General features: G+C 41.3%; 4 protein-coding genes across 4 annotated transcripts; 3 read left to right on the top strand and 1 right to left on the bottom strand.

Annotated features, from left to right (window-relative positions):
- The first annotated feature begins 1,343 nt into the window (after positions 1-1,343).
- LOC137794320 (golgin subfamily A member 6-like protein 22) lies at positions 1,344-4,303 on the top strand. Its single transcript, XM_068591073.1, has 2 exons — positions 1,344-3,273; positions 3,891-4,303. Exons 1-2 carry the CDS (start codon positions 1,344-1,346, stop codon positions 4,166-4,168), a joined length of 2,208 nt encoding a protein of 735 aa, XP_068447174.1. The 3' UTR covers positions 4,169-4,303.
- A 935-nt stretch (positions 4,304-5,238) lies between these two features.
- LOC137794262 (zinc finger protein 513-like) lies at positions 5,239-11,690 on the top strand. The gene is made up of 6 exons (XM_068590992.1): positions 5,239-5,740; positions 6,870-6,992; positions 7,367-7,501; positions 7,783-8,241; positions 9,376-9,563; positions 10,350-11,690. The coding sequence occupies exons 1-6, from the start codon at positions 5,701-5,703 to the stop codon at positions 10,956-10,958; spliced, it is 1,554 nt and encodes a 517-aa protein (XP_068447093.1). The 5' UTR covers positions 5,239-5,700; the 3' UTR covers positions 10,959-11,690.
- Positions 11,691-11,867: 177 nt separating this feature from the next.
- Positions 11,868-15,213, top strand: plaat1l (phospholipase A and acyltransferase 1-like). Its single transcript, XM_068590993.1, has 5 exons — positions 11,868-11,918; positions 12,451-12,580; positions 12,926-13,014; positions 13,094-13,258; positions 14,288-15,213. Exons 1-5 carry the CDS (start codon positions 11,910-11,912, stop codon positions 14,351-14,353), a joined length of 459 nt encoding a protein of 152 aa, XP_068447094.1. The 5' UTR covers positions 11,868-11,909; the 3' UTR covers positions 14,354-15,213.
- Positions 15,214-16,623: 1,410 nt separating this feature from the next.
- kynu (kynureninase) lies at positions 16,624-22,104 on the bottom strand. Its single transcript, XM_068590884.1, has 13 exons — positions 21,924-22,104; positions 21,710-21,830; positions 21,547-21,629; positions 20,993-21,054; positions 20,764-20,835; positions 20,103-20,177; positions 19,858-20,004; positions 18,557-18,655; positions 18,377-18,450; positions 17,774-17,826; positions 17,514-17,599; positions 16,968-17,198; positions 16,624-16,743 (listed from the first exon to the last, which is right to left on the bottom strand). Exons 1-13 carry the CDS (start codon positions 22,090-22,092, stop codon positions 16,624-16,626), a joined length of 1,392 nt encoding a protein of 463 aa, XP_068446985.1. The 5' UTR covers positions 22,093-22,104.
- Positions 22,105-24,167: the final 2,063 nt, after the last annotated feature.

Raw genomic sequence — 24,167 nt, forward strand, 5'->3', positions numbered from 1 at the left:
TCGCAGGGCAACATTGAGCACCGGGAAAGTCTGAGTTACAAGTGAACGCCCCATGACCGAGCTTTCTGCAAAAGTGATATTAATCAAGGTTGTGTTGAAACGTGCAGTGCGTGTTAAGAGACATATTTACTGTTTGTAAAGCCAACAACTGTTTCCCTGGAGAACTGTGTTGAAGGTTTGCAAGAGGTTGCAGCAACAGTAAGGTAACGTGTCCCCAGCATGCAATTTGGCAGTGTAATTTTATAAATGTACAATTATTAGTGTTACAAATTGTTTATGTGTCACAAACTGTTGTGTCGTGGTGTTTCACCCTATTAAAGAATGTTAGTTGTGAGTTGAGTTCCTTCGGTGATAGTTGTTGGGGAGCACCACACCGTATGTGGAAATACATTGTAATGAATTCATGTAAAACTCACTCTCACTGCAGCTTTTTGAGCAGCTTTAGATTCCACTGAGGGATCAACCGCTGTGGGAATGTTGAGCTGAAAGAAGAGGTTTCATCCAGAGGAACAAAGATGTTATGAGACATTTATGGCAGATTGTAAATATGTATACATACTGTGTCTGCAAGATTAATATTAAATATGCATTTAAAAAGAAAAGAAAACACCTTCAAATGTGTTATCAACTAGTTGGATTACAGAAACATTGATATTTGCTTAATAGTAATATAAAACTGAATATTGTTTATCTTATTGCCAAAATAAAAGAAACGTATGAGTAGTTATACTTTAAGCAGAGATACTTTGATATTTTACTTACGGTAAGTAAAGTGTTAATACCACAGTATAGAAATACTGCTTTCTGAATCTTTAAGTATAAAAGCAATTATCATTAAAAAACACTTCAAGTATCTCATAATATTAAATCATTAGATCATAATTACTGATGCTTTAATTATTTACAGCTGATAAAGGTGGAGCTCAATCTAATTTATGAGAATCTGCCAATTGTCAAACAAATGTAGTGCAATAAAAAAGTTAAATATATATATATATATATATATAAATATATATATATAAATATATATATATATATATAAATATATATATATATATATATATATATATATATATATATATATATATATATATATATAATTTGCAGAATGTAGAGAAGTTTGCTCCATAGAGTACCTCAGAATTATACTTTAATAAGTAAAAGAGATTAGACCTGAAAGATTAAAGTATTAGGCTGAAAACGCAGCCTTCGGGTCACCAGACTTTGGATTGAGAAATGACGCGAGCTGCGTTTCTGCCAATCAGCATGAATTCAACCCTTCATAACAAATGCAGCTTCATTCCCTCCAGCGTCGCACGTCCTCGTCTCTCGTTTCCTGCGTCATGGCGAGCTGGTGGTCGGCCACAGACGTGCTGGACGGTCTGGAGGAGAACTCCCTCGTGGCTCGGGTCATTCAGGCCGTCGGGCTGTTTGGAGACATTTTGTCTCTGGAGGACGCCATGCTGTCTGACGTCCCACCAGAGGACGACTCAGACGGGACCTCTGCACCATCTGAGGAGGACAGCGCTCGAGGAGCCGATGACAAAAAGGTAGAAGAAGAAGAAGAAGAAGATGAAGAAGAAGAAGAAGAACAACAACAACAACAAGAACCAGAGAAGGTCGAACAGGAAGTAAGAGAGCAGAAGGTTAAAGACTGGAAAGATAAAGATGACAGAGAAGAAGAGGAGGAGAAGGAAGAGGAGGAGCAGGAGGAGGAGAAAGATGATGAAATGGAAAAGCTGGTAGAAGTTAAAGGAGAGGGGAGAGAAAGAAAAGGGGAGGAGGAGAAGATTGAAGGATTTGAAGAGGAAAAGTTCAACAAGGAGGTGGAAGGAAAGGAGGTAGAGGGCGAGAAAGGTAAGAAGGAGGAAGAAGTGGAGAAAGATGATGGAGATGATGAAATGGTAAAGCAGGTAGAAGTGAGAAAGGAGGAGGAAGAGGGGACATGCAAAGAGGAGGAGGGGGAGAATATTGAAGGAGAGAAAAAGGTAAATATGGAGGAGAAAGGAAAGAAGGCAGAAGGTGAGAAAGGGGAGGAAGCGGAAGAGATAGAGGAAGAGGAAAAGCAGGTGTTAGAAAATGAGGTTGACGAAGAGCAGGGAGAGAAGAATGAAGCCAAGACTCAAAGAGAGGCAGCGAGAGGAGGAAGGGAGGAGGACAAGTTTGAGGAGGAAGTAAAGGAGGAGGCAGACAAAGATGAGTATGATGAGGTAAAGAACAAACTTGGACTGAAAGTCAAGGTAGATGAAGAAGAGGCGGAAAGACAGGATGAAGAAGAAGTGGGAGAAGAAGAAAAGGAGCCAAGGAAGGAGGAAGCAAAAGATGGGAAGGGAGACTTAGAGACTCAGGAGAGGGAAGAAGAGGATGAGGTTAAGAAGGATGGAAGTAGACATGATGAAGATGAGGTGGAAGAACAGACTGAGGTAGAGGAATTAAACATGGAGGAAGAGGAGGACCGAGCAGAGAAAGAAAAGGAAGAATTCGAGGTAGAAGAAGAAAGAAAAGAACAAGAGAGAGCAACAGAGATAAAAGGACATGATGGAGTTGAAGAAGAAGAAAAGATGAATGCAAAAGAAGAAGAGATAGATGTAGAAGAAGAAAATACGGATGACTTGGTAGACAAAGTCGAAAATGAAGAAGAAGAACAAGAAGAAAAGATGGAGGCATTGGTACACAAAGTAGAAAATCCAGAAGAAGAAGAAGAAGAAGAAGAAGAAGAAGAAGAAGAAGAAGAAGAAGAAGAAGAAGAAGAAGAAAAGATGAAGGCATTAGTATACAAAGTAGAAAATGCAGAAGAAGAAGAAGAAAATATGGAGGCATTGGTACACAAAGTAGAAAATGCAGAAGAAGAAGAAAAGATGGAGGAACCAAATTCTGAGCCAGCAAACCAGCTTAATCAAACAGATTTTCAGGAATCATCACCTGCATCGTCTCTACGATCCTCTGTTTGTGTTGAAGCAGTGAGTCATGCTGCTGCAGAAACTGCAAATGAAGCTCGCCAAAACACCACAGAAGAAGAGAAGATCTCAGGCTCTGCCAGAAACTGGGACTATCATCCCACATCACTGAGCGACGACAAAGAGGCGGAGGGAACGCAGAGTCTGACAGACACAAAGTGTGCCGAAGCTCGTCCGGATCTGAAAGAGGAGGAAATTCAGAGTATGGAGGAGCAGGAGAGACTTGAAACAACGCCGCTGACATCATTTCCTGCTTCTGGGCATCGAGGTGAACCTGCAGCGGACATCCAGGATCCTGCATCTGAGTTACACACAGGTAACCACTTTCTGGACTCACAGTCCTCCTGCTTTCATGATTGGTAAGACCGGCATGAGTGGCGGACTTCACCACTTGAACTGAAAGCTCCCACCTAAAGAAGATAAGACAACATGTGTATAAATGGCTGTTGTTGATCAATGCTGACAAAGATTTATGTTTTTTTTCATATGACAAACTTAAGACAATGTGTTTAGCACAAAGCAATCTAGGATTAATTTCAAATCACAAAACTTGTAACAAATGTAAATGTGACGAATCTGATAATGTTCGCCAAGATCATTTAAGATTGTTCCAGAAAGACTATTTTCCTCTCTGCTTTTATTTAATTTCAACAGCAACTACTTTCTTTTCATATCTGAATTCGTAAACTGTTTCAGAGTTTGCATCGTCGACAGGATCTTACATAACTGCAGCGATGATTTTCTGCAAACACAATTACTCATGGTGGAGATTCAGGCCACAGAGTTCATCCATTCATTAAAATCTAATTAAAATTCCACAAATTAAACTCATTCTGCTGCCTGAAGCAAACAACAATGACAAAAATGCTCCACAGAACCAAATATAAATCCCCTCATATGCTTTTAACCTTTAACCTTTAACATTTCCATCAGGTTACAGGTTGGAGGCGAAGGTGTCGTTGATGGATGTGGCCGCCGAGTCGTTGCTACGGGCCGGAAGAGGACGCGAAGACCCTGAGATGGGAGTGAAGGAGGACGAAGAAGACAAAGAAGAAGGAAGTCAAAACTCTCTCAGCATGAACAACGAGGCGGACGCCAAGAAGAACGGCAGCCATCAATCGTCAAAGTACCAAACTGTGTCCTTCAGGAGGATCCGGAGAGGAAACACCCGGCAGAGGATCGATGAGTTTGAGGCAATGATGGACGCGTGATCAAACCCTGAATATTGTCTCGTTTGACTTTTTAATGAAGATGATGGTAAAACTTTGAGAAAACTACAGTAGACCCAGGATAGAGCCTTGAGGTACGCCATCCTGTAACACCCTTGTTCCAATGTTGTGAGTGGAAAGCGCTAAATAAATAGTGCATTATTGTTTATTGCACCAAAAGTTAAATGTGTCATGAAAGTGTCCTCCAGCAGCCTAAAATAGGCTTCTTAGCTAAAGCTTATTCTGTTTCAGATCCTAAAGAAAGTTTAAAGATAAGATAGCACTTAATTCATTCTTGTGTCAGAGTTTGATACAAGAAGAATAGCATACAACTGTTTTATTACAAATATGAATATATATGAACAATAGAATATTAAGTGTAAAGTGAAATAAGTAATACTGACACCAGTGCAAAAATATTAACAACAAGAGTAAGGTAATTAAAACTCTTAAATTACAACAAAGATAAAACACAAATGAAAACAAAAGTGTAAAAGAGGAAACCAGGTCCTAATAGAAACAAAAATAGAATATGTATACTGTATACACTGTGTATAATGATATATACATACTGCATATTTATACTGTATATAATGTAATATTGACTATAGATGATATGATATACGATATTTATATAATATTAGTTTTATCTAGGGACCGTAATATGCAGTAGTACTAATACTATGTGATTAATACTTGTATTTTACATCAAATAAAATACAAAGAAGATCATTTTTAAAACAAAAGACAAATAAGCCCAACATTCTGGACAGTTATTTGTATTCTATTGCACACTCTGTTTACATTTAATTTAATTATCTTAACACACTCTGCACAGTTTTTGTATTGTATATATATATATGTATATATATATATATGTATATATATATATATATATATATATATATATATATATATATATATATATATATATATATATAGAAATTCCTTATTGGGTACTACTCTAAAACCAAATTTCCCCCTGGGGATTAATAAAGTATCGATCTATCTGTCTATACTACATTTCCCACAATGCTCCGCTCCTGTCACTGACGTCACCCAGAGACCCGGCGTGCCTCTCTCGGTAGAGAGCAGTGTACGTTTTGGCAACAAAAGACTCGTTTTAAAACAGTTTCCACGTTTCGTTGCGACGGTGGTTTCGTTGACGTCATCGCAGGTTTTTCGCGAGCGAAAGCGACGTTCAAACCTTTAGTTTTTCTTCCAAAAAGATCGTAGTTTAAACGGTTTTAACGCTGAACGGCGAAGTCGACTTGGCGTCGACCAAAGATGGCGGCGGGGCGACGACGTGGGAGGGCTTTTAAAGTGTGTTCCGTGTCACGTGGCTTCTCGTCACGACTCTGAACGAGGTCGTTCAGCGAGGTGAGGTTTAAGACGCGGCTTGTAACCGTTCCAGGCGGGTAGTTGGTCGCCATGACGCTGCCGCTGCTGTCCGTTAGAGGAAGAGGAAGAAGGTGATGGCAACATCGATGACGACTTCCGGGTAGCCTCTGGATCCGGGACGAAGAGAGGCGAAGATGCCGCGGAGGAAACAATCCAACCCCCAGCCGGTGAAATGTGAGTTTAAACGGTTAAAGTGTTCTTTTACAGATGTGTGAGTCTGTTTCTAGTGTTTAAATTGTTCTTTTACAGATGTTTGAGTCTGTATTTGGTGTTTAAACTGCTTTTTTAAAGATGTTTGGGTCTGTTTCTAGTGTTTAAACTGTTCTTTTACAGATGTTTAGGTCTGTAAATGGTGTTTAAAATGCTATTTTCTCTGTGTTTGCGTCTGTATCTGGTTTTAACTGCAGCTTAACTTTAACTTCATGCAATTGATTTTAAATGTTAAGTTGATCCCAGGGAGGAGAAGGAAATACACATTAAATGTTGCCCGACTGGTTGAACACATTGATGTTGTCGGCTTCCTCTTCGTCTCTCAGAGAGGAAGACTGTTGAAGACACAATGTCCTTCAAATCGATGTGTTTGTGTGTTATCTCATCCTGACTGTTTCGGCTCAGTTGGACTCCCCACTTCCTCTCTGAATCCTGTCTCCACTTCCTCTTCTCAGGCGAGCTTCTGACCTCCCTCCCCTTCCCGTCCTTCTTCCTTTCTTTCTCTCGCCGTTTCCTGTTTGACTTCTCTCAATCGTGTTCTTCCTCTTTTACATGTGTGCCCTGACATCACTTTAATGTACTGTGGAAAGACCTCTTAATGTTCAGGGTTTCAATAAATCATCTGTGTTCACATGCAAGTGACTAACGACAACAACTAACTTAATGTCCTACATGTGAAGAGAGTCCGATTGGAATGTGTTTCCTTTCCTGACTCTTTCACCCTCCAATTCTTTCTCCTCTGCACTTCTCTCATCCTCGCTGATTTCCTTCACTGGTCTGCCTCTCGTCTTCTCCTCCCTTTACTGTCTTCACCTGCTTTTACTTTGATCTATCTCTCTTCGTTCTGTCTGCTTTCCTTTCCTTTTTTTAGATCTAAAAAAACAGACCCATTAAATATTCAAAAGTATTATTATTTTAGCTATTTTTTTCAAGCAGATTTAAATTAGTTGTGTAAAGCACTTGTATGCAAAGGTTTAAGGAGTGTAGAAGGCATGTTTATTGTCTTTATTTGTTCCAATAAATCAGTAAATCCAACCTGTGGAACTATAATATTTTTTTTCTCTGAGTGACCATGTCAACTGTTTGTGTTCAGTGGACTCGGCGGACGCGGCGGTGCTGTGTGATCCGGGCTGTTTGGTCCTGGAGAGCGACTTCCTGCTAAGTGCCGACCTGGAGTTTGGAGACGCTGACATCATTGGGCTGGAAAAAGAGTCAGGTCAGTGAAATACACACACACACACACACACACACACACACACACACACACACACACGTATGGGTCATACAAACACTGGAAAGTTTAGACTCCTCTACGTGACTCCGATCAAACCGTCAAAATAAAAGCTCTGGGTTAATTAATTAAATTAAAAGCTCTTCTTGTTTCAGTGAAACTGTTTGTAAGCTGCTCGAAAGCTACCAGAAGAAACAAATAAAGAAGAGCAAACTCTGTCACCGCAAATAGCAGCAGCCATGCGACAATATCTTGTATTCAGAACATTAATGTTTAACCTTGAAAAGTCTGAAGTTAAACATTGAGAGTTTTAGTAACTAGTTGTGATAAACATATTTAATACGTCTCTTCTTCTATAGGTATGGCGGTGTTCTCTCTGAGCGTTGACGACGACCCTTCAGCACCAACAGACTCCAGCTTTCCAGCTTTCCTCTCCTGTCAAGGATGTGGCCGACTCCTGGGAGACATGGCTCTGGGAGCGGGTATCGACCTGGGTAACTGCCGCACCAGGTTTACCTAATGAAGATGAATATTCCTGTATATATAAACAGGAATATTAGTCGAGCGTGTGCGTGTGAAATGGTGATCTTAAGTCCTCTATGATTCACTATAAAAGAACTACAGATGCACACGTAATATGATCTTTACATGGAACAATATGCAGAATAATAGTGGAATATTTAGAGCATGTAAACGCAATTCTTCACAGTATCGTTCTACGTTTACTTGATGTGATTCATATAATAAAACTCTAAACTCTAAACTGTTGTTCCAGGTGTGGGCCTGGACCTGGGGGCGGAGCTTTACTGTCTCACCTGCGAGGAAGGCCTCCAGCACGAATCCTCGCCTCAGGTAAAGGGTTCGATGGAGGCTGACGGGGTCAGCGAGGACAAGACAGATGACACCCCTGCGAAAGCGTTCTCCTGCTCGCTGTGCGCTTTCACCTCGCGCTACTCCAACCACCTAAAGCGCCACATGAGGACCCACGACGGCCACAAGCCGTACCGCTGCCCCGCCTGCCCCTACGCCTCGGCGCAGCTTGTCAACCTGCAGCGCCACGCCCGCACCCACACCGGGGAGAAACCGTACCGCTGCCACCACTGCAGCTATGCCTGCAGCTCCCTCGGCAACCTGCGGAGGCACCAGCGCATGCACACGGAGGGGAGGCCGCAGAGGAGGGAGAAGGAGAAGCGACGAGGGAGGAGGAAAAAAGGCATCGCTGCAAGTGAAGAAGGTAACAAACACCTGCAAGGAAACTCCCGCAGAGAAAGAGTTATGGCTACTGCCAATTATTATTGATCAGGGGACATCTTCATCCATTCATTTGCCCCAATATCTTCTCAATTCATTTGTAGTCATAGAAGGAAAGAGGTTACAACCTCCAACACGGTTGAATATGAATATATAACAATAATATAATATCATGAATATATATGTATTATTTTCAGAAGTCTTGTTTTATATTCAGTTTAATATCATATCAAACAGGAAGCAGGACATCTCCACCTTAAGAGGGCAAAAAGAACATTTTCTGTCATTTTTGCAACAAAAAAAAAATTAATCAATGATTAAATATCAAATACACATGAATATTTTATCTTCGGATGTCTTGTTTTGTTTAGACCCACACAGTTTACGAAGATACAAGTCAGAAAAACAGGAAACCCTCAACATTGGAGAAGCTGCAATCAGAGACATGTTTGCATCATAAATGAACTAAACGGTGAATTATTCATCAAATATTGTATTCAGAAAGACCTTTGTGTGGTTGTCCCAGGATAGAATTAATACGTTTTCTGTTTTAATTAACATGCTTTACGTTTGATGAAAGCCATAAAATAAAAGGAATCAGCTCGTGGCTGCAGCTGAGTTTGGTTCCATGTTACAGATCATAAAGACAAGCTTCCACGCTCCGATTTTAGTTAAGTGCTAAACAGACAGTTGGACTCGTTAATCGTAAAACTATGGATCTCTTGTCTGAACATGTTATATTATTTTCATTTGCAGCAGAAAAGGGGAACTGTCGAGTAGAAACTGAAAGTATAAATAGAGAAGTTCTCCGTGGTTCAGTGCTTTATCGACTTGAAGACTGTTTTTACATTTCATTTTTACAGTTCATCTGACAATTACCAAAGTAAGTGAGAGAACCCTCAACGGACTCATGAACAAGGTGTCGTCTCAGGAAATGAGAGCTAGAAGGGATTTTTTAAAAGTTGAGTACATAAAAATTAAAAGGGGGAAGTTTGAGATGGAAGAAACGTTTCTTCTAATGAGCACAAACTGCGGTTTGACACACGCCCAGTTTGTTCTGTGAGAGCTTTTCACAGTTTGTTTCCTGGTGAAATAAAAGCATAAATACACGTTTCAGGCGTATCGGACCTGACCCTGCGGGTGACCCAGGACTCCGGATACTTCCAGACGTTGGGTGGCCTCGGCTCACCCTCCGCCCCGCTCCCCGTCCTCCTCTTCCCCCTCTGCTGCCGGATGTGCGGCCTCACCCTGGAGGAGCACGACCTGGAGGGAGACAAGGGGGAGGGGGACGGAGACGCAGGACAGGTACACGCCCTCCTGACATTATCATGATGATAATAACCACAAAGCAGTGGAGCTCAACTTTGATGCTTGTTTTTTTTGTTTTTTTGACCCTCTGAACCTCAAAGCAGTTTCAGTGCATTCTGCTCCTGTCATGTAAAGTCCTGCTTCCCCTTCACGACTCGAAGTAGAGAGAACGAAAACACGTCTTGAAAAAAAACCAACTTGCAGTCATGGAAAACTTTCAAACTTCATAACATTTTTAAATGGTTATTTCCAGGCCTTGAAAATGTAAATGTGTTATATTCATGTGTTCATTTACGCTGAGTTTGACATAATTAATATGCTTTTAAAAGAAAGACGCTCAAAATATAAGCAGGCATACATACAGGCATCTATATAATGTTTATTCTTTTAATCAAACTATTTTTTCTCATTCATTTGTGTCATTTAAGGTTTAGTGTATGCTTTGGAATCCTCATCTTTGTTTGAATACTACATTTTATTACTTTTTCATGTTTACACTCAGATTTCACGACATGTTTGGTCATGGAAATTTAGTTTAACGTAATGGAGATCCATTGGTCACAGTGTGTATGAACCCTGATTATTATTTGTTGTCACATGACTGTTGGTCTCAAATGAATTTATCATGACATCATACACTGAATATTTCTGACAGAATCTGTTTAAAGTAAACCATTTCTTTGGGGACAGATTTTAAATGAGACATGATGATGTCACACTTTGAAGCTCCGTTTTGGCAGTTTATTTTTCCCCTGACTGCAGCGTCCGCATGTTTACTTCTAGGTGTGCCGCCGTTGCTCGCTGGAGCTGCCGTCCAAAGATGGATTGGGGTCTCCGTGCAGCCCGCCGGTGTCTCGGGGGTCCCGGCGGGGGCAACGCGGCAACAAACTGCACCGCTGCCCCCGCTGCCCCTTCCTGTCCCGCTACCCCAACCACCTGGCCCGCCACGCCCACACCCACTCCGGAGAGAAACCCCACCGCTGCTCGCAGTGCCCCTACACCTCCTCGCACGTCGACAACCTCAAGCGCCACCTGCGCGTGCACACGGGCGAGAAGCCCTACCAGTGCCCGGCGTGCAGCTACGCCTGCGGGAACCTCGCCAACCTGCGGCGGCACGAGCGCATCCACTCGGGCGCCAAGCCTTTCCACTGCGGCGTGTGCGGCTACTCCTGCAACCAGAGCATGAACCTGAAGAGGCACATGCTGCGGCACACGGGCGAGAAGCCGTACGCCTGCGCCGAGTGCGACTACACCACCGGCCACTGGGACAACTACAAGCGGCACCAGAGGAAGCACGGCCACGACACGGACAGCTGGGACAAGCACGCTCCCATCAACGGCCTCAGCTGGAGCAGAGACACGCAGGAGGGCCAGAGCCAGGAGCACAGTTAGTGTGTGTGTGTGTGTGTGTGTGTGTGTGTGTGTGTGTGTGTGTGTGTGTGTGTGTGTGCGTGTGTGCGTGTGTGTGTGTGTGTGTGTGTGATTGTGTGTGAGGTAGGTATACACTGGTGAACCTCCAGCTCAGGTTGGAGTTAAACTCAGGTGCCTTTGACGGACTGAACGACTATAACGCTGCACTGACTTTATATTATACGGAGCGCATTAATGTGTGTGCGCGCACTGCGTACACACACACACACACACACTTTGAATCACTTTTTACTCCACAGACATCTCATCTGTCACCATGTGACTTGTTCTACCAGCCAAACGCTTATTTTTATTTATGTTTCGTGGACAGATTGGATCTATATTTTTTGTAAATCATGATTTCACAAGCTTTAAGGGAATCTTGCTGTCTTTTATTTTCCTTTAATCCAATAAAGATTGATTTCTTCTGCTTTTCCGTGGGCTTCTTGTGCTTAACAGGGGACGTCCTCCCTGCAAATTATTTATAACAACATGACGAGTGATGATGCTCAAACAGGGATTTATTAAAGAGTTTATTCTGTGACGATCGAAGAAAAACGTTGCTGTAAAATATGATCTGAGTGGCTGTTAGTGAGATGTTGTTTTAGGGCGTTCATGGGAATAAAAACATATTTTCTTTTTTCAATTAAAATTCAGATTTTATTCTCATAACGTCCTGTTTTTTTATAATAAAAAAATGACTTTTTTCTCAAACATCGTTGCCTTTTTTTTCAGTCCTTTTAACATGAAGCTTGTCTCCACATATCATTTATCATAATATATTCATATTTGAGATATGTTCATATCTCAAGTATGAACTACTTCCTGAGGAAACACCTGCTTCACACACCCAGAGTGTGATGAGGAGGAGGAGGAAGGCTCAGTCTGCATGTAAAGCAGACTGAAGGAAAGCTCCAGTCAACAGCTGAACCCATGGGCCTGGTGAGTTCCTCCTGTACTACTACTAAAAGCTTTATTAATGCGCTTAACTCGCTGACTAACTCTCGATTAACCATCTTCATGTCCTGCGATGTGAAGAATCCCCCGTTGGCTTAATTTGAGTTTTTAACTGCGTCAGAAGAAAAGCACTCGATGCTCCGATGGTAAACATTTCTACCAAAACTCCACACGAGCCAGACTTTCAGTTTCAAGGAATTTGTTTTTGTTACATAGAAATAAACATAAAAAATAAATAATAATATAAATATGAAAGAAATGTGCAAAATGCTTTCACCATCAAATGTAATATGTTACTGTAAAATATGTAGATGCTTCAATCAAATGAGGCATTTAAAAGAAGTTGAAATTTAGTTAATGAAACATTGTACAGTCACGTTACCCTTCTGTGTGCAGGTATTCATGATTTTTGTGTGCGAGAGAGTGAGAGAGACATAAAAAACTATAACTTTTAATTCTATCCCTCCCTGCCTTTGTTTTCTTGTGGTTGGGGATGTCTGACATGTCTTCTCTGCAGAAACACTCCCAGCCCCAGCTGTTCCCGGGGGACATCGTGGAGTACCCCAGGAACAAGTACTTCTCTCACTTCGGCGTGTACTACGGAGAGAGGGACGGCGTTCCCTACGTCGCCCATCTGACATCTCGAGGTTGGTGCTTCTTGGTTTTAACGAGTGCAAACGTCAAAGTGTGTGTGTTCTGGTTAATTGAGATTTTAGATGTTTACGTTTGTTGGAAAGTGTTTTGAGCTGTAAAATAAATGTTTAATCTCAAGGAGAAAACGTGCAGAGATGCAAGTTTTGTTCCGTTTGATTCTGACAGGAAGGAAGTAATCCACCTGGTTTATTATTAATGCTATTGATCATTTTCACATTCAAAATAAATATTGAACGTTTTCTAAAATGCAGGTGGCTTTTCTTCATTGCAGCTCAAGAAGCCGACTCATTTCTAACAAATATGTACGTTTTATGTTAAAACACTCATATGTTTGTCAGATTCCGACTCCAAGCTGCCGCTCTTTGGCCGAGCTCTGAGGTCAGAGGTCAAACTGGATCCACTAGAGCTGCTGGGGAGGAAGTACAAGGTAGCCTGTCATGTGGTAGCAGAATGTAAATGTGATGTATTGTGAGAGGCGTGCGTAATGGAGTCTTCCATCGTCGCAGGTCAACAACATGCTGGACGACTCGTTCTCGGCCAGAGACTTCCACGCCGTCGTGAAGCCCGCCATCGACAACCTGATGGGCCACGAGGTGACGTTCGACATCCTGTTTCATAACAGCGAGCACCAGGCGACGCTCCTCCGATACGGAGTCAAGAAATCTGAACAGGTGTGTTTATTTTATGTGGAAAGAACTGGAGATGTTCTGCTCTCCACATTTAAGCAGCATTCGTTATCACACGGCAACCAACCAAGAAATGTTTACATTCAACAAAACTCCTCTAGTTTTAAAGTAAAATGACTTACTGTTAAGACGCTTCAAAGTCTTTTAATGCTTCAGATAAACCTGTGAAGATGATCTATAATTGTGTAAGAAAGATTGTTACGCCCCTTAGTGGCTCGGAGTGGGACGCAACATAAAAGGCAGCAGGTGTTGGCAAATGAGGGTGCAGTCACTCCAAAACTCAGGACACAAAAGTGATAAAGTATTTATTTACAAAAAAAGCAACACAGGGATCAACAAGACTTTCAGTGGCACCAAAGAAAATAACATAACAAAAACCCACGCTCCCCTTTACAGGTGCTGTGCACCCAAAAAGTACAGTGGGTGGTGCTCACTCTTACCTGGGGTATTAACAAGTAAACTTCCGTGTATGTAATACGTAAACCCCGGGGTATCTTACCTGTCCTCATTGACCCTATGCGCACAACAAAAAGGAATTAATGAAGACAAACAAAAGTAGGCTGCTTACAAACTAAAGTAGTAGAGGTTAATAAAACACAAACAATAAACAAAGCGTTATCAACTCGCTCAGCCAGCGCGCTGATGCAGCTCAAGCCAACGACAACTAACCCAAAGGGACCAACACACGGAACAAACACAGGACTTTATAGGGGAAGGGTTGATTGGTGATCGGTAACAGGTGTGATGATGATGACTGGAACCAGGTGAAGTCTGTGAAGTATGAGAATGACAACAGGAGGGGGAGACAAAGCAACAACACAACACAAAACAGAACAAAACAATACATAATACGTATACAACACGGTACGTAACAAAGATTATGACGAGGAAGCAAACTGCAAAGCTTCAGGAACAAGTTTGGAAAGAAGAAAAGTAAAGAAACATTAGAGACGTTTTGTTTGAATGAGCATCGACCACATGAACTACTATAAAACTGATGTTTGTGTGTTTCAGATCGAGAGAATCTACAAGCACATCATGCCGGCCTGGAAGAAGCTGTTTGAGGAGAAGAAACTGTGAAAAGTGCTTCATGTGTACGTCTCAATGTGACCACAAGAGGGCGACATTGTTCTCCAGATGTCAAGAAGGTTCTGAGATTAATGAAGGGAACAAACTAATGTTTGTTTATGTCTTTTTCATGAAACATTGTTTCTAATAGTGAGGACAATTCAGCTTTTATATATACATTTTACTTTACCGAAAATGTTTACGCATAAATGTGTAATATGTCGAGAAGAAAACGGAAATGTAATCTTTCATAAATTTACAATTTACACAAAATCATTCTCAAAGCAAAATGCTTAGACTTAAGATAATCTTTGTACACACTGTCATAACATTCTAACTTTTCAAAAAATATTTAGACTGCATTCTTGACGTTGAAAATATTTAACTTCAACTGTTTAACTTTTGCAATTTTTTAACCCCCAAGGTAAATCAACTTTTAAACTATAAAAGGTCATTTGAGTTTGAATTATAATTTTATCATGCCGCTGTTTTTACTGTTTTATTGTGTCTTTATTTCTTTCTTTGTTTTTTATTTTTGTGAATTGTTTTAGTTGAAGTTCCCGTAAACCTTCATCTTCATTTCCAGACCAATCGATTGGATCCCAAAAGTTCAAAAGAGCGAAAATACATTTAGGAGAATTTATTTTATTATTAGATTGATGTAACGTTAATGTCATCTTCTTGTCTGACGTTACATTCAGCTATATTCTAAAAATAATCCATAACCTCCTCACCGGCAGCAGCACCTGGTCTTTTGTCGTTGCCATCAGAGCCGGCAGCTACACGCACACACGAATCAACCTTTACGTGATAATGAGATTTTTTTAGATGTTTACGTTTGTTGGAAGGTGTTTGGAACTATAAAATAAAGATTTTTCATCTCAGGGATGAACGTTTTTTTTATTTTCATTTTTTATTCGATTCCCTCAAGCAGTTTGCAGCAGTCAGTGAGTTCACTGTGTTGAGTGAAGTGGCACTTCAAATAATGTAGATTTGACCTATTTGAACTCCATTTTTCTCAACTATGAAGATCAGGGTCTTTTTGTGAGAGGAAACTTCTCTTTTTTTGATGCATAATAATTTAAAAAGGCACATCCCATCCTGTTAAATGTGTTTTTATTGTCTCATACTATGATTATGACTGTTATGCAACAGATATGAATGTGAACACCTATGTGGAACTTGCTTAAGATCAGTGTTTTTTTTATATACTGGAGGTATCCGGGTCCTCGCTGCAGTAATGCTGGATCACATGCCCCTTCAACAGGTGGGACTTCCTGCACAATGACTGATCTACTGCTTGGATCCTATCTATAGATTGTGGTTCTGTTCTTTCGTCTCTCAGCTGGTGTTTGCTGCTCCAATAGTGACATCTAGTGACATCTTCCAGGGCTGACGGTCAACGTTAGTGAAAGTAAATACACACCAGGAAACTGACGGGCGCTGCACGAGGCTGTTCGGTGGGATTCATGAAAACCTAGACCTCCTAATGCAGAGAGAAACCTGCTCCACCTCACCTGGGAGGAGAGGCTGCCACACTGCGGTCAAGTGAGCCCACATCCGTCGAGTGAGCCTCAATTGCAATTCTGAATGCAGCTCTATTCTAGGCTGACTTCTGCTGTGTCCATGTGTATGGCCTTGAGATTTTACTGTACAGTTTTGGAGAAAGACAGATCTGTATGTTACAGCGGTGACAGCCTCCTCCAGCTGGTCTCCACCAAACCGGTGCGGTGAGCAGCGAGCATTGATCAAGACAGCTGGACTCAAAGATCAGTGAAAAGTACACGGTTACATCAGATTCTTCTCTCTCTAGACTCTTCCGGAACAACTTCAGGGACCAAACATCCTTTAAAAAGCAGCCGTTTGAAATATTGTGAAGCAGCCGTCAGTGTGGTGGTGATGTGCTGATGTCTCCTGATGGTGAGAGAATAACATCAGGGTAGTAAAAGTACTGATTTTAAAACAGGTTTGTTACCGTCAGTACCTTCCAGGAAGCTGACGTTTGTTATGAGAACATTCTGTATTGCTGGAATCAGACGACATCATGCAGGTTCACCAGAAACTCCTTCAGCTCAGCCTTATTTTACTTTTATTGGTGGAGTAAACAATTTCATTTGCACAGATGCACGTTAACAAAGACACACATGAAGGTAATGAGGCTTTAATGATTCAACTAATTACAATAGCAGCAAAGGCATCCACTGTTTGAAAGGTTTGATTCCCTCGAGCAGTTGGCAGCAGTCAGTGGGTTAACTGTGTTGAGTGAAGCGGCCTCTCCGGGTTCATCGGCTGCTGGCAGCGAGAGCTGATCTCAGTGCTTCTATGAAGCGGTGGACGTCGCTGAAGCGGTTGTAGAGCGGCACCGGAGCGATTCGCAGCACGCTGGGCTCCCTCATGTCACACTGAACGACACCAAAAGACTCGATTCAGAAACAAGACACATCTCGAAGGTTGTGATTCGCTGTGACTTACTTTCATGAGCGGGCTGGAAGATTTGGTTATGTTTATGACTGTAATGCACCGGATATGAATGTGAACACCTATGTGTGTAGGTTGCTTAAGATCAATGTTTTTTGTACTCTAATTTCAGATGACGCTACTTTACAGACGGCTCTTCGATACTCACAGCGACGCCCCTCCTCTCCAGCTCCTTGAAGATCTTTGTGACGGGGATGGAGAAGCAGAGTGAGAGCTGACAGCCTCTCTGCTGAGGGTCAGAGGGCGTGATGATGCGGACGTGAGGTTTGTGGGGCTGAGCCGGGTCCTCGCTGTAGTAGTGCTGGATCAGATACTCCAGGTAGCCCGTCAACAGAAGGGACTTCCTGCGCAACAACTGCATACTGGTCATCTTAAACACCTGGAAAATATTGTAAACCACGTCTCAAGAAGACTTAATGTTGTCTGACGGTCATGCAGGGAGGAACGTGGGGATTGTTTACATGAACTAGAGTTTCTTTGACAGTTGAATTAAATATGGTTTGCTTTTTAATGTCAATAAATCATATAAAAACCCATTTAATGTATCTGAAAGAAATGCATCGTTAGAAAGCTCAAAAGTTAACATTTCACAGGATTTTAAGTATGTAAAACATGAAAAATGTATCATATTTCGAAACTATTTTCACAGCCGTGAACTCATTCAATCTGGACACTAATGAAGCTGCTGCAGTACCTCCAAACTGGCCTGCAGGGGGCAGACCAGCAGGATGGGCTGGTTTGACAGTCTGAAGCCGTTGACTCCAGGCTGCAGCTCCATCCCTGACATCACGCAAAGGAAACACATTTAACAGCAGACACACAGAGATGCTCGTGTCCTTTGAGCATCAATATCCAGACGACAGAGAAGTAAGTAAAACTCAAAGAGCAAACAAGTTATAAATCAGTGGCTTCAAGTGTGAGGAGACACAAACATGACACAACTATTTTATTTACTGTTATTCATCTGGAACCGAGTTTTGAGGTCATGACCCCACCATCCCAACAGCCTGCAAGAGACAAGATGTAAATGATGTAAAAATCACATTTGTATATCAGTCCATGTGTGATTTCATCAAGCGGGTTGGGGAAACAAATGTATCAACAAATGTATCAGCATTTTACAAAGAAAAGATTTTTATAATTTTAGTTCATTGGGCCTCAGAGAGAGGACTATTTTTTTTAGGAAGATCTACATAATTACATACAGAAAAAGAGAAATAAATAAAATACATTTGTTCATAAAGCATCAAGAGAAGCAAATCATAAGAATTTTAATGAATCAATTCAAATATTTGTTCATTTTTTGCTTATAAACTACTTTATTTGATCTTTATATTTTCTTAAATATATTAGATTTGTCCAATTCCCTATATATTTCCTTCAGTTCATTCTACTTTTTATTTCTCTTCCATATTGATTTAATCCTTGTTTTGCAGATTATTTTTTCCTCTTGTCGTGGCCCTTCTGTGATTCCATACGCATCCCTCGCTCTCAGCTCACTGACCTCAAGGTCCTAAATATTGTTGAGCGCTGTGTGAACGGTGTGCGAGGACTCACGCGGGTTTCACGGACTGTCGGTGTTTCTCGTGGACGAAGGCCCCGGCGAGTCCTCCGGCGCCCGAGTTCACGTACTGCGAGAGGACCGCCAGTCATCACGTGCGTTAGTGACGTCATGTTCAGAGTATTCACGGTCGCGCGCGGTAACGTTAATGACGCCGTCTGCTCCTGTCAGCTGACCTTGTAGGAGCACCAGCAGGCGAAGCTGACTCCCCACTCGTGCAGCTTCAGCTCCACGTTCCCCACCGCGTGGGCGCAGTCGAAGCCCACGTAGCATCCCTGAGGACGAGAAGGGAGGCGGCAGCTTGTCCTCACTGACTGACACTTTTAGACATTTCAGGTCAGAGGCGGTGAGTTTTTTAAAAAACAAAACTATTTCTGACGTTTAATTTCTGGAAGCCCCCCCAAAAAAAAGAAAAGAAAAAAGAAAATTCCCGCTTCATTCCAGGAGAGAAATGAGAACTTGACTACTGACGACAATTGTCAAAAATTACAGTTACAGCCTAAATATAATTGTAGCTCATGTATGTACCCACAAAGTACATTGTTGTCCTTCCATTGACCATTTTTAAGAACTGAGTGAAATGCACACATATATTAATTTAATTATTTGCTTTAAAGTAACCCATCAACAGGCTTACAGGTGGTTGACATGGCCAAGTTATCTTTTGGTAAATAACAAGAGCACTTGAATATAAAACAGTGCTTGAAATATTAAATTAAAATAATACGTGAATTAAAACGAGATTGGACTATAATGTGACTTGTACTTGTTTTGTTGTATGAACAATACATATTTACATTTAAATAAAGGTATTGTAAAACCGAAGTGATGAAATAACGTATTGCTTAGATGTTTTTTTTTTATTTTCGTCAACGAAAAAAAAAAAGTTGATTAATTTATTTTTATTGTCCTCTTTTTCTCCTGATTTTTTTTCCCTAATTTTATTTTATTTTATTTTTTTGCTCCTAATTATTTTTTTTAGGGGAAACAGGCTTCCATAAATTTCTTCCCTGAAAACATGGCAAGCAAAAGAAAACAAGAGTTTACATGCAAATGAACTCATGAACGAGTTGTGGAAGTAAAAGTAACACCACTGCAGAGTAGAAATAAACTAATTATTTTTAAATTAGCGTGAAAATAAACGTTATATTATATAAGTATATGCATCGCCTCCATCCTTATATCGCTGTCATGTTGCAGCTTATGAAGGTGGAGCCTGTTTTATCAAATTCTGCTGGGTAGTTTGTAATTACATCATTAATTAATATTTTTCAATCATAATCAGTAACTAAATGCAGCTAAATTTATCAAAATGCATAAAAAAAACTTTGTAAAACTTTCCCTCTGAGATGTACATAGAAGAATAGAATAGAAATACTCAAGTACCTGAAAAAGTACTTGACCACTGAACGTATGCAGGAATGTCATTTTGGATTGCTTGGCATGAAATATGAACTCAAGAAGCTGCGTGCGTTACCTTCCTGTGTCCGGCCTCGGTGATGGCGGCCATGTCGAACAGCTGGCCGGTGTAATACTGGACGGCGCTGAACATCACCACGGCGATGGAGTCGCCCTCCCTCTCGATCACCTCCAGGATGTCTTCGGTTCTCAGAGTCTCTTCTCCCTGAACAGAAGCCTCACGTCACTCGTCCTCCTCCGTTGTTGCGGGCAAACAGAAACATTGAAGCGCTTTGTTTTCCCAGACGGGGTGAGCGGCAGTACCGGTCTGGGGGACAGCAGCAGCATGCTCCTCTCGGGGTCGAATCCCCGCAGCCGGATCTGGGACTCTACGGCGTACTGGGAGAACAGATAAGAGAGCATCAACAATCAGTACTTTACTTGACACGAGCTCATCAACGACTTTTGAAGCCAAAATGTCTGCCAGTGGAGAGAGAGGATGTCTTGGGATCCACCAGAATAAAGCGTTCATCTTCTGGTGTGCAGAAAATGCATTCCAAAGTAAATGATACAGTGGATGTATCGACACAGATAAGATAAAATAAGATAATTCTTCATTAGTCCGGCAAGATTACAGCAGCTTTGCACACAAGAGACACATAGTTAATAAATACTGTATACATAAACAGTAAAGAAGAATACAATAGCAATATTAAATATACAGACGGAATAAAAAGGTATTTAAATGGATGTACATCCGTGTTCCTGCACTTTCCTGCTTTCTGTTTCCCTCTAGGTTTTAAGCTCTTCTAGGTCACTTTTAAACATCCAATCAATGTTACCCGTTGAGCCGCTGGAGTCAGAAGTGCAGCTTTAGCACCATGGAGGGATGTTATCTCCAATCCAGCGGCACAGGAAGGTTTAATAGAAACTGCTGTTTTAGTCTGCAACCTTCACCCGCGCAGAAGGTCGCAGGTTCACTCACGTGGTCCGACGGGAAGGCCTTGTCCTCCAGGAGGATTCTGTGCCGAGCTGCTGTGGGTTTGTAGAAGGAAAGCTGCAGAATAATGACACAAGAGGACACTTAGGACACACACACACACACACACACATATGCATGGCAAGGTTCCAAGTTGTTCTCCTTTTGTATTTTCAATCAGTGTTTGTAACACAGGACTTCTGCCGGTCCTCAGTGTAGTTTCGGTGAGCGTTACCAGCAGAAGGTGGAGATTAACCGTCAGGCCGTTCATCAGCGCCACCTCCTCCGCTTTAGCGCCTGTGAGAAACGCGTCACGTGTTACTGTTCAGTGTACGATCATTTGATTAAAACGTCTGAAACGGCAGCCTGCAGGTCAGAAGCTGACATGTTGTTTCACTGCTTAGTGTGTCTGTGACACAATGCGGAAATATGCATGACACATTCAATATTTAGATTTTCTTGTTTTGGATTATGGAATCCTAGAATCTGGAAAATAAATGCGGAAATATAGAGAGAAATTAATCAAATTGAATCGGCCGGGGAAGGAAATACTGGGAGAAAAAATGTAATCTTTATGCAAAAATACATATTTTGAAGAATACATAAATGCATGGGTAAATAACTGAAAATAAAATCTGAGCAGCAACAGATTGTTTCTGAACGGCAGATGTGTTAAAAGACCCTCATGTGTACTCTGAACTCCACAGAAAGTGCAGTGACCTCGACAAGCTCCCTGCTGTGAACTCTGAACATAAGTTAGACGCCGTGAACTAAAGCGCTGTCTCTTACCAACAATGTCCGCCATGACGTCCTCGATGTTGTTTTCCGCCCAGGCCCATGGCCGCGAGCCCTCCGTGTGTCCGTGCACCCCCCTGTGGAGAGAGCGTCGCTCAACACTCGTCTCTATTCAAGTACTTGTGGTGAAAAGTCCCAAAACAAAGAGCCGGCATACGTTTTGGCCCACTTGTCCAGCTCCTCTTCCAGGTACTTCCGGGCCATTTTGGGCTGCAGCCCCAACGAGTTTCCCACCAGGTAGATGCAGTCCTCGGCGCCATCGACCAGCGAGAGATCGGCTACAGGAACATCCGACCAAGTTGTATCCAAACTGAGCCCAGACATTACACATTAATATCTTTGAATGCACATGTTTGTTTGTTTTTACTCACAATGAGGCAGATCCGCTATTCTGGGCACCAGGAACTCCTCCCTGAGGTGCCTGAGGCTGTCGTGCTCGTCCAGGTATGCAGCCACTTCTGCAGAGGTCGGCCTGCAGCCCAGGAACGCTGAAACTCGCTCCAACGTTTGTCTCGGCGTTGAGCCGACGAACTGGTCCATTGTTGCGGGACTGGGAGGCTGCCGGCCTGCAGAGAGAGCAAGTACAGCAATAATATGCTCTAACCTGTACAGATGTTGAAATAACTAACTCCAAGTGTACATTTGTGTTAGTATAGTGAAATATGTGAATTCTCCTTATTTAGTATTGATATAAGTATTGATCAGAATTGTCATCTAAATCTATTGTGTGTCTCTCTGTGAGTCTCATCCGTTGTCACGCTGCTTTCAGGTTTCACAACCTCTTTGAACCTGCAGGCTTATCAGTGTTTATACAATGTACACAATGCAGAGGATCAAGGGTCCAACATACATTTTACAGAAATATGTATGTGTGCATCTGGTAATGAACTCCAGAAGCATATTGCATGTATTGTATATATGCAATATGTTCATATTGCATGTCACTTTTGAGCATGAAGGGTCTATTTAAACAACCTATTACATGCAGCTGTAATTTGCCCCTCAGACGTCTCCAATTCTCACAGCAACCTCCAACAAAGGACTCTGAAAACTGAAAACTTTTTTAAAGCCCTGCTTACAATGGTTGACTTTTAAAAGTCTTTGAACCCTCTGTGATGAATTAAATAGCTGCATGTACCTTTAAACTGCGTTCACCTTAACATATAACACATAACACTTTCAGCTGTGACTATATGGAATATCACTCAGTTCTACTCAAATGTAACAATCAACAAATACAAACAAATCAGTCAAATGCACGAGTCATGAACGTCCATGTACTCACTGTTTGCAGATGGGCTTCGTCTGGACTGCGTGGAGCGAATCCTCTGCTCCAGAAACGCCCTTTGATCGTTCTTTTTTTTTAGCCTTAGGTTAATTATTGTTCTAATGAGCCAAGCTGGAGGTAAAACACTGACATTCCAAACCAGCAAAACGTGTCCTGCAACTCTCACATCCGTTTGTATTAACGCACACATGAGAGAGTTCCACGTTTTGACGACTTCCCTTTTGTGCAAACCAACTTTTGACTTTATAATGCAATATTAAAATATAACCGAGTACTTTGACTTCCATTAGCTTCAACAGGGCAACCGTGCTGAAAGATATAACAAGCCACTATTGACAGAATTAGATCAGATTAATACTAATACTGATAACTGTATTTATACTGCACCTTTAGTAAGTGCTTTTGACAGACAACGCAACACACGGGAGGGAAACAGAAACAGTAAGACAAAGGAAAGAGTAACCCTGATTAAAAAAGTACAATGAAACAATAAAGTCAGTTTATACGACAAAATAAACCTTTAAAAAAAGAATGAAAATACTTATAAAAAGAAAAAGAAAAGGAAAGAAAGAAATGAGAAAAGAAAAGAAATTTAAAAAAAAGATTTTTTTAGTAATAATTTAGTAAAATAACATATCCCCAACGTATGGTGCACGTGTAGAAAGTTCCACTAGATAGCAGCAAAGTTGTCTAGTGGAACTTTCTCCAAAGTGGTGTCAGAACAAAACAAGAACAGCTGCTTTAAACTAAGTTCATACGCTTAATTTATTGGAAATATATTGTGTTCAACCCATACACACTGTTCACATTCAATGCCTGCGCAGTATGGTCGGGGTCCGAATAGAATAGCATTAAATATGAACAATAAGTAAGTGTTAAATCAAAATTCTGACTATGATAACTATGATTAGATTGTGTTGACATGTTAAATATTACACATTTTATTGACATGACGTGGCAATATTCCCAATAAAACACAAGATATTAAACTCAACAGAGCAGAGTTAATTATTATAAAATGTTGTTGTGTAACATTCTGCAGAGCAGCTAACATATGTAGGCCACATGTATTGTAGAATGATGTGCATATGCGCATGTGGTGTGTAAATAATATACAGGAAGAAAGAGAAAGACACTGTCGCTTTAATACAAGGTGAACTGGAGAAAAACAAGAAACTAAAAACACACAAAAAGAACTGGAATCCTCCTTTTAAATGACGGGATGTTTGTTTTGTTCACGGGGTCATTAAGGTTGAGAGGTGGGGCGTTTCCAGTTAATAGTCAAGTTACAACAGGCAGCTTAGGAAGATTCAAATTCAAATAAAAG

This window comes from Clinocottus analis, unplaced genomic scaffold, assembly GCF_023055335.1.
Source record: "Clinocottus analis isolate CAN_PGR_092001 unplaced genomic scaffold, fCliAna1.0.p SCAF_24, whole genome shotgun sequence".
NCBI lineage: Eukaryota > Metazoa > Chordata > Actinopteri > Perciformes > Cottidae > Clinocottus > Clinocottus analis.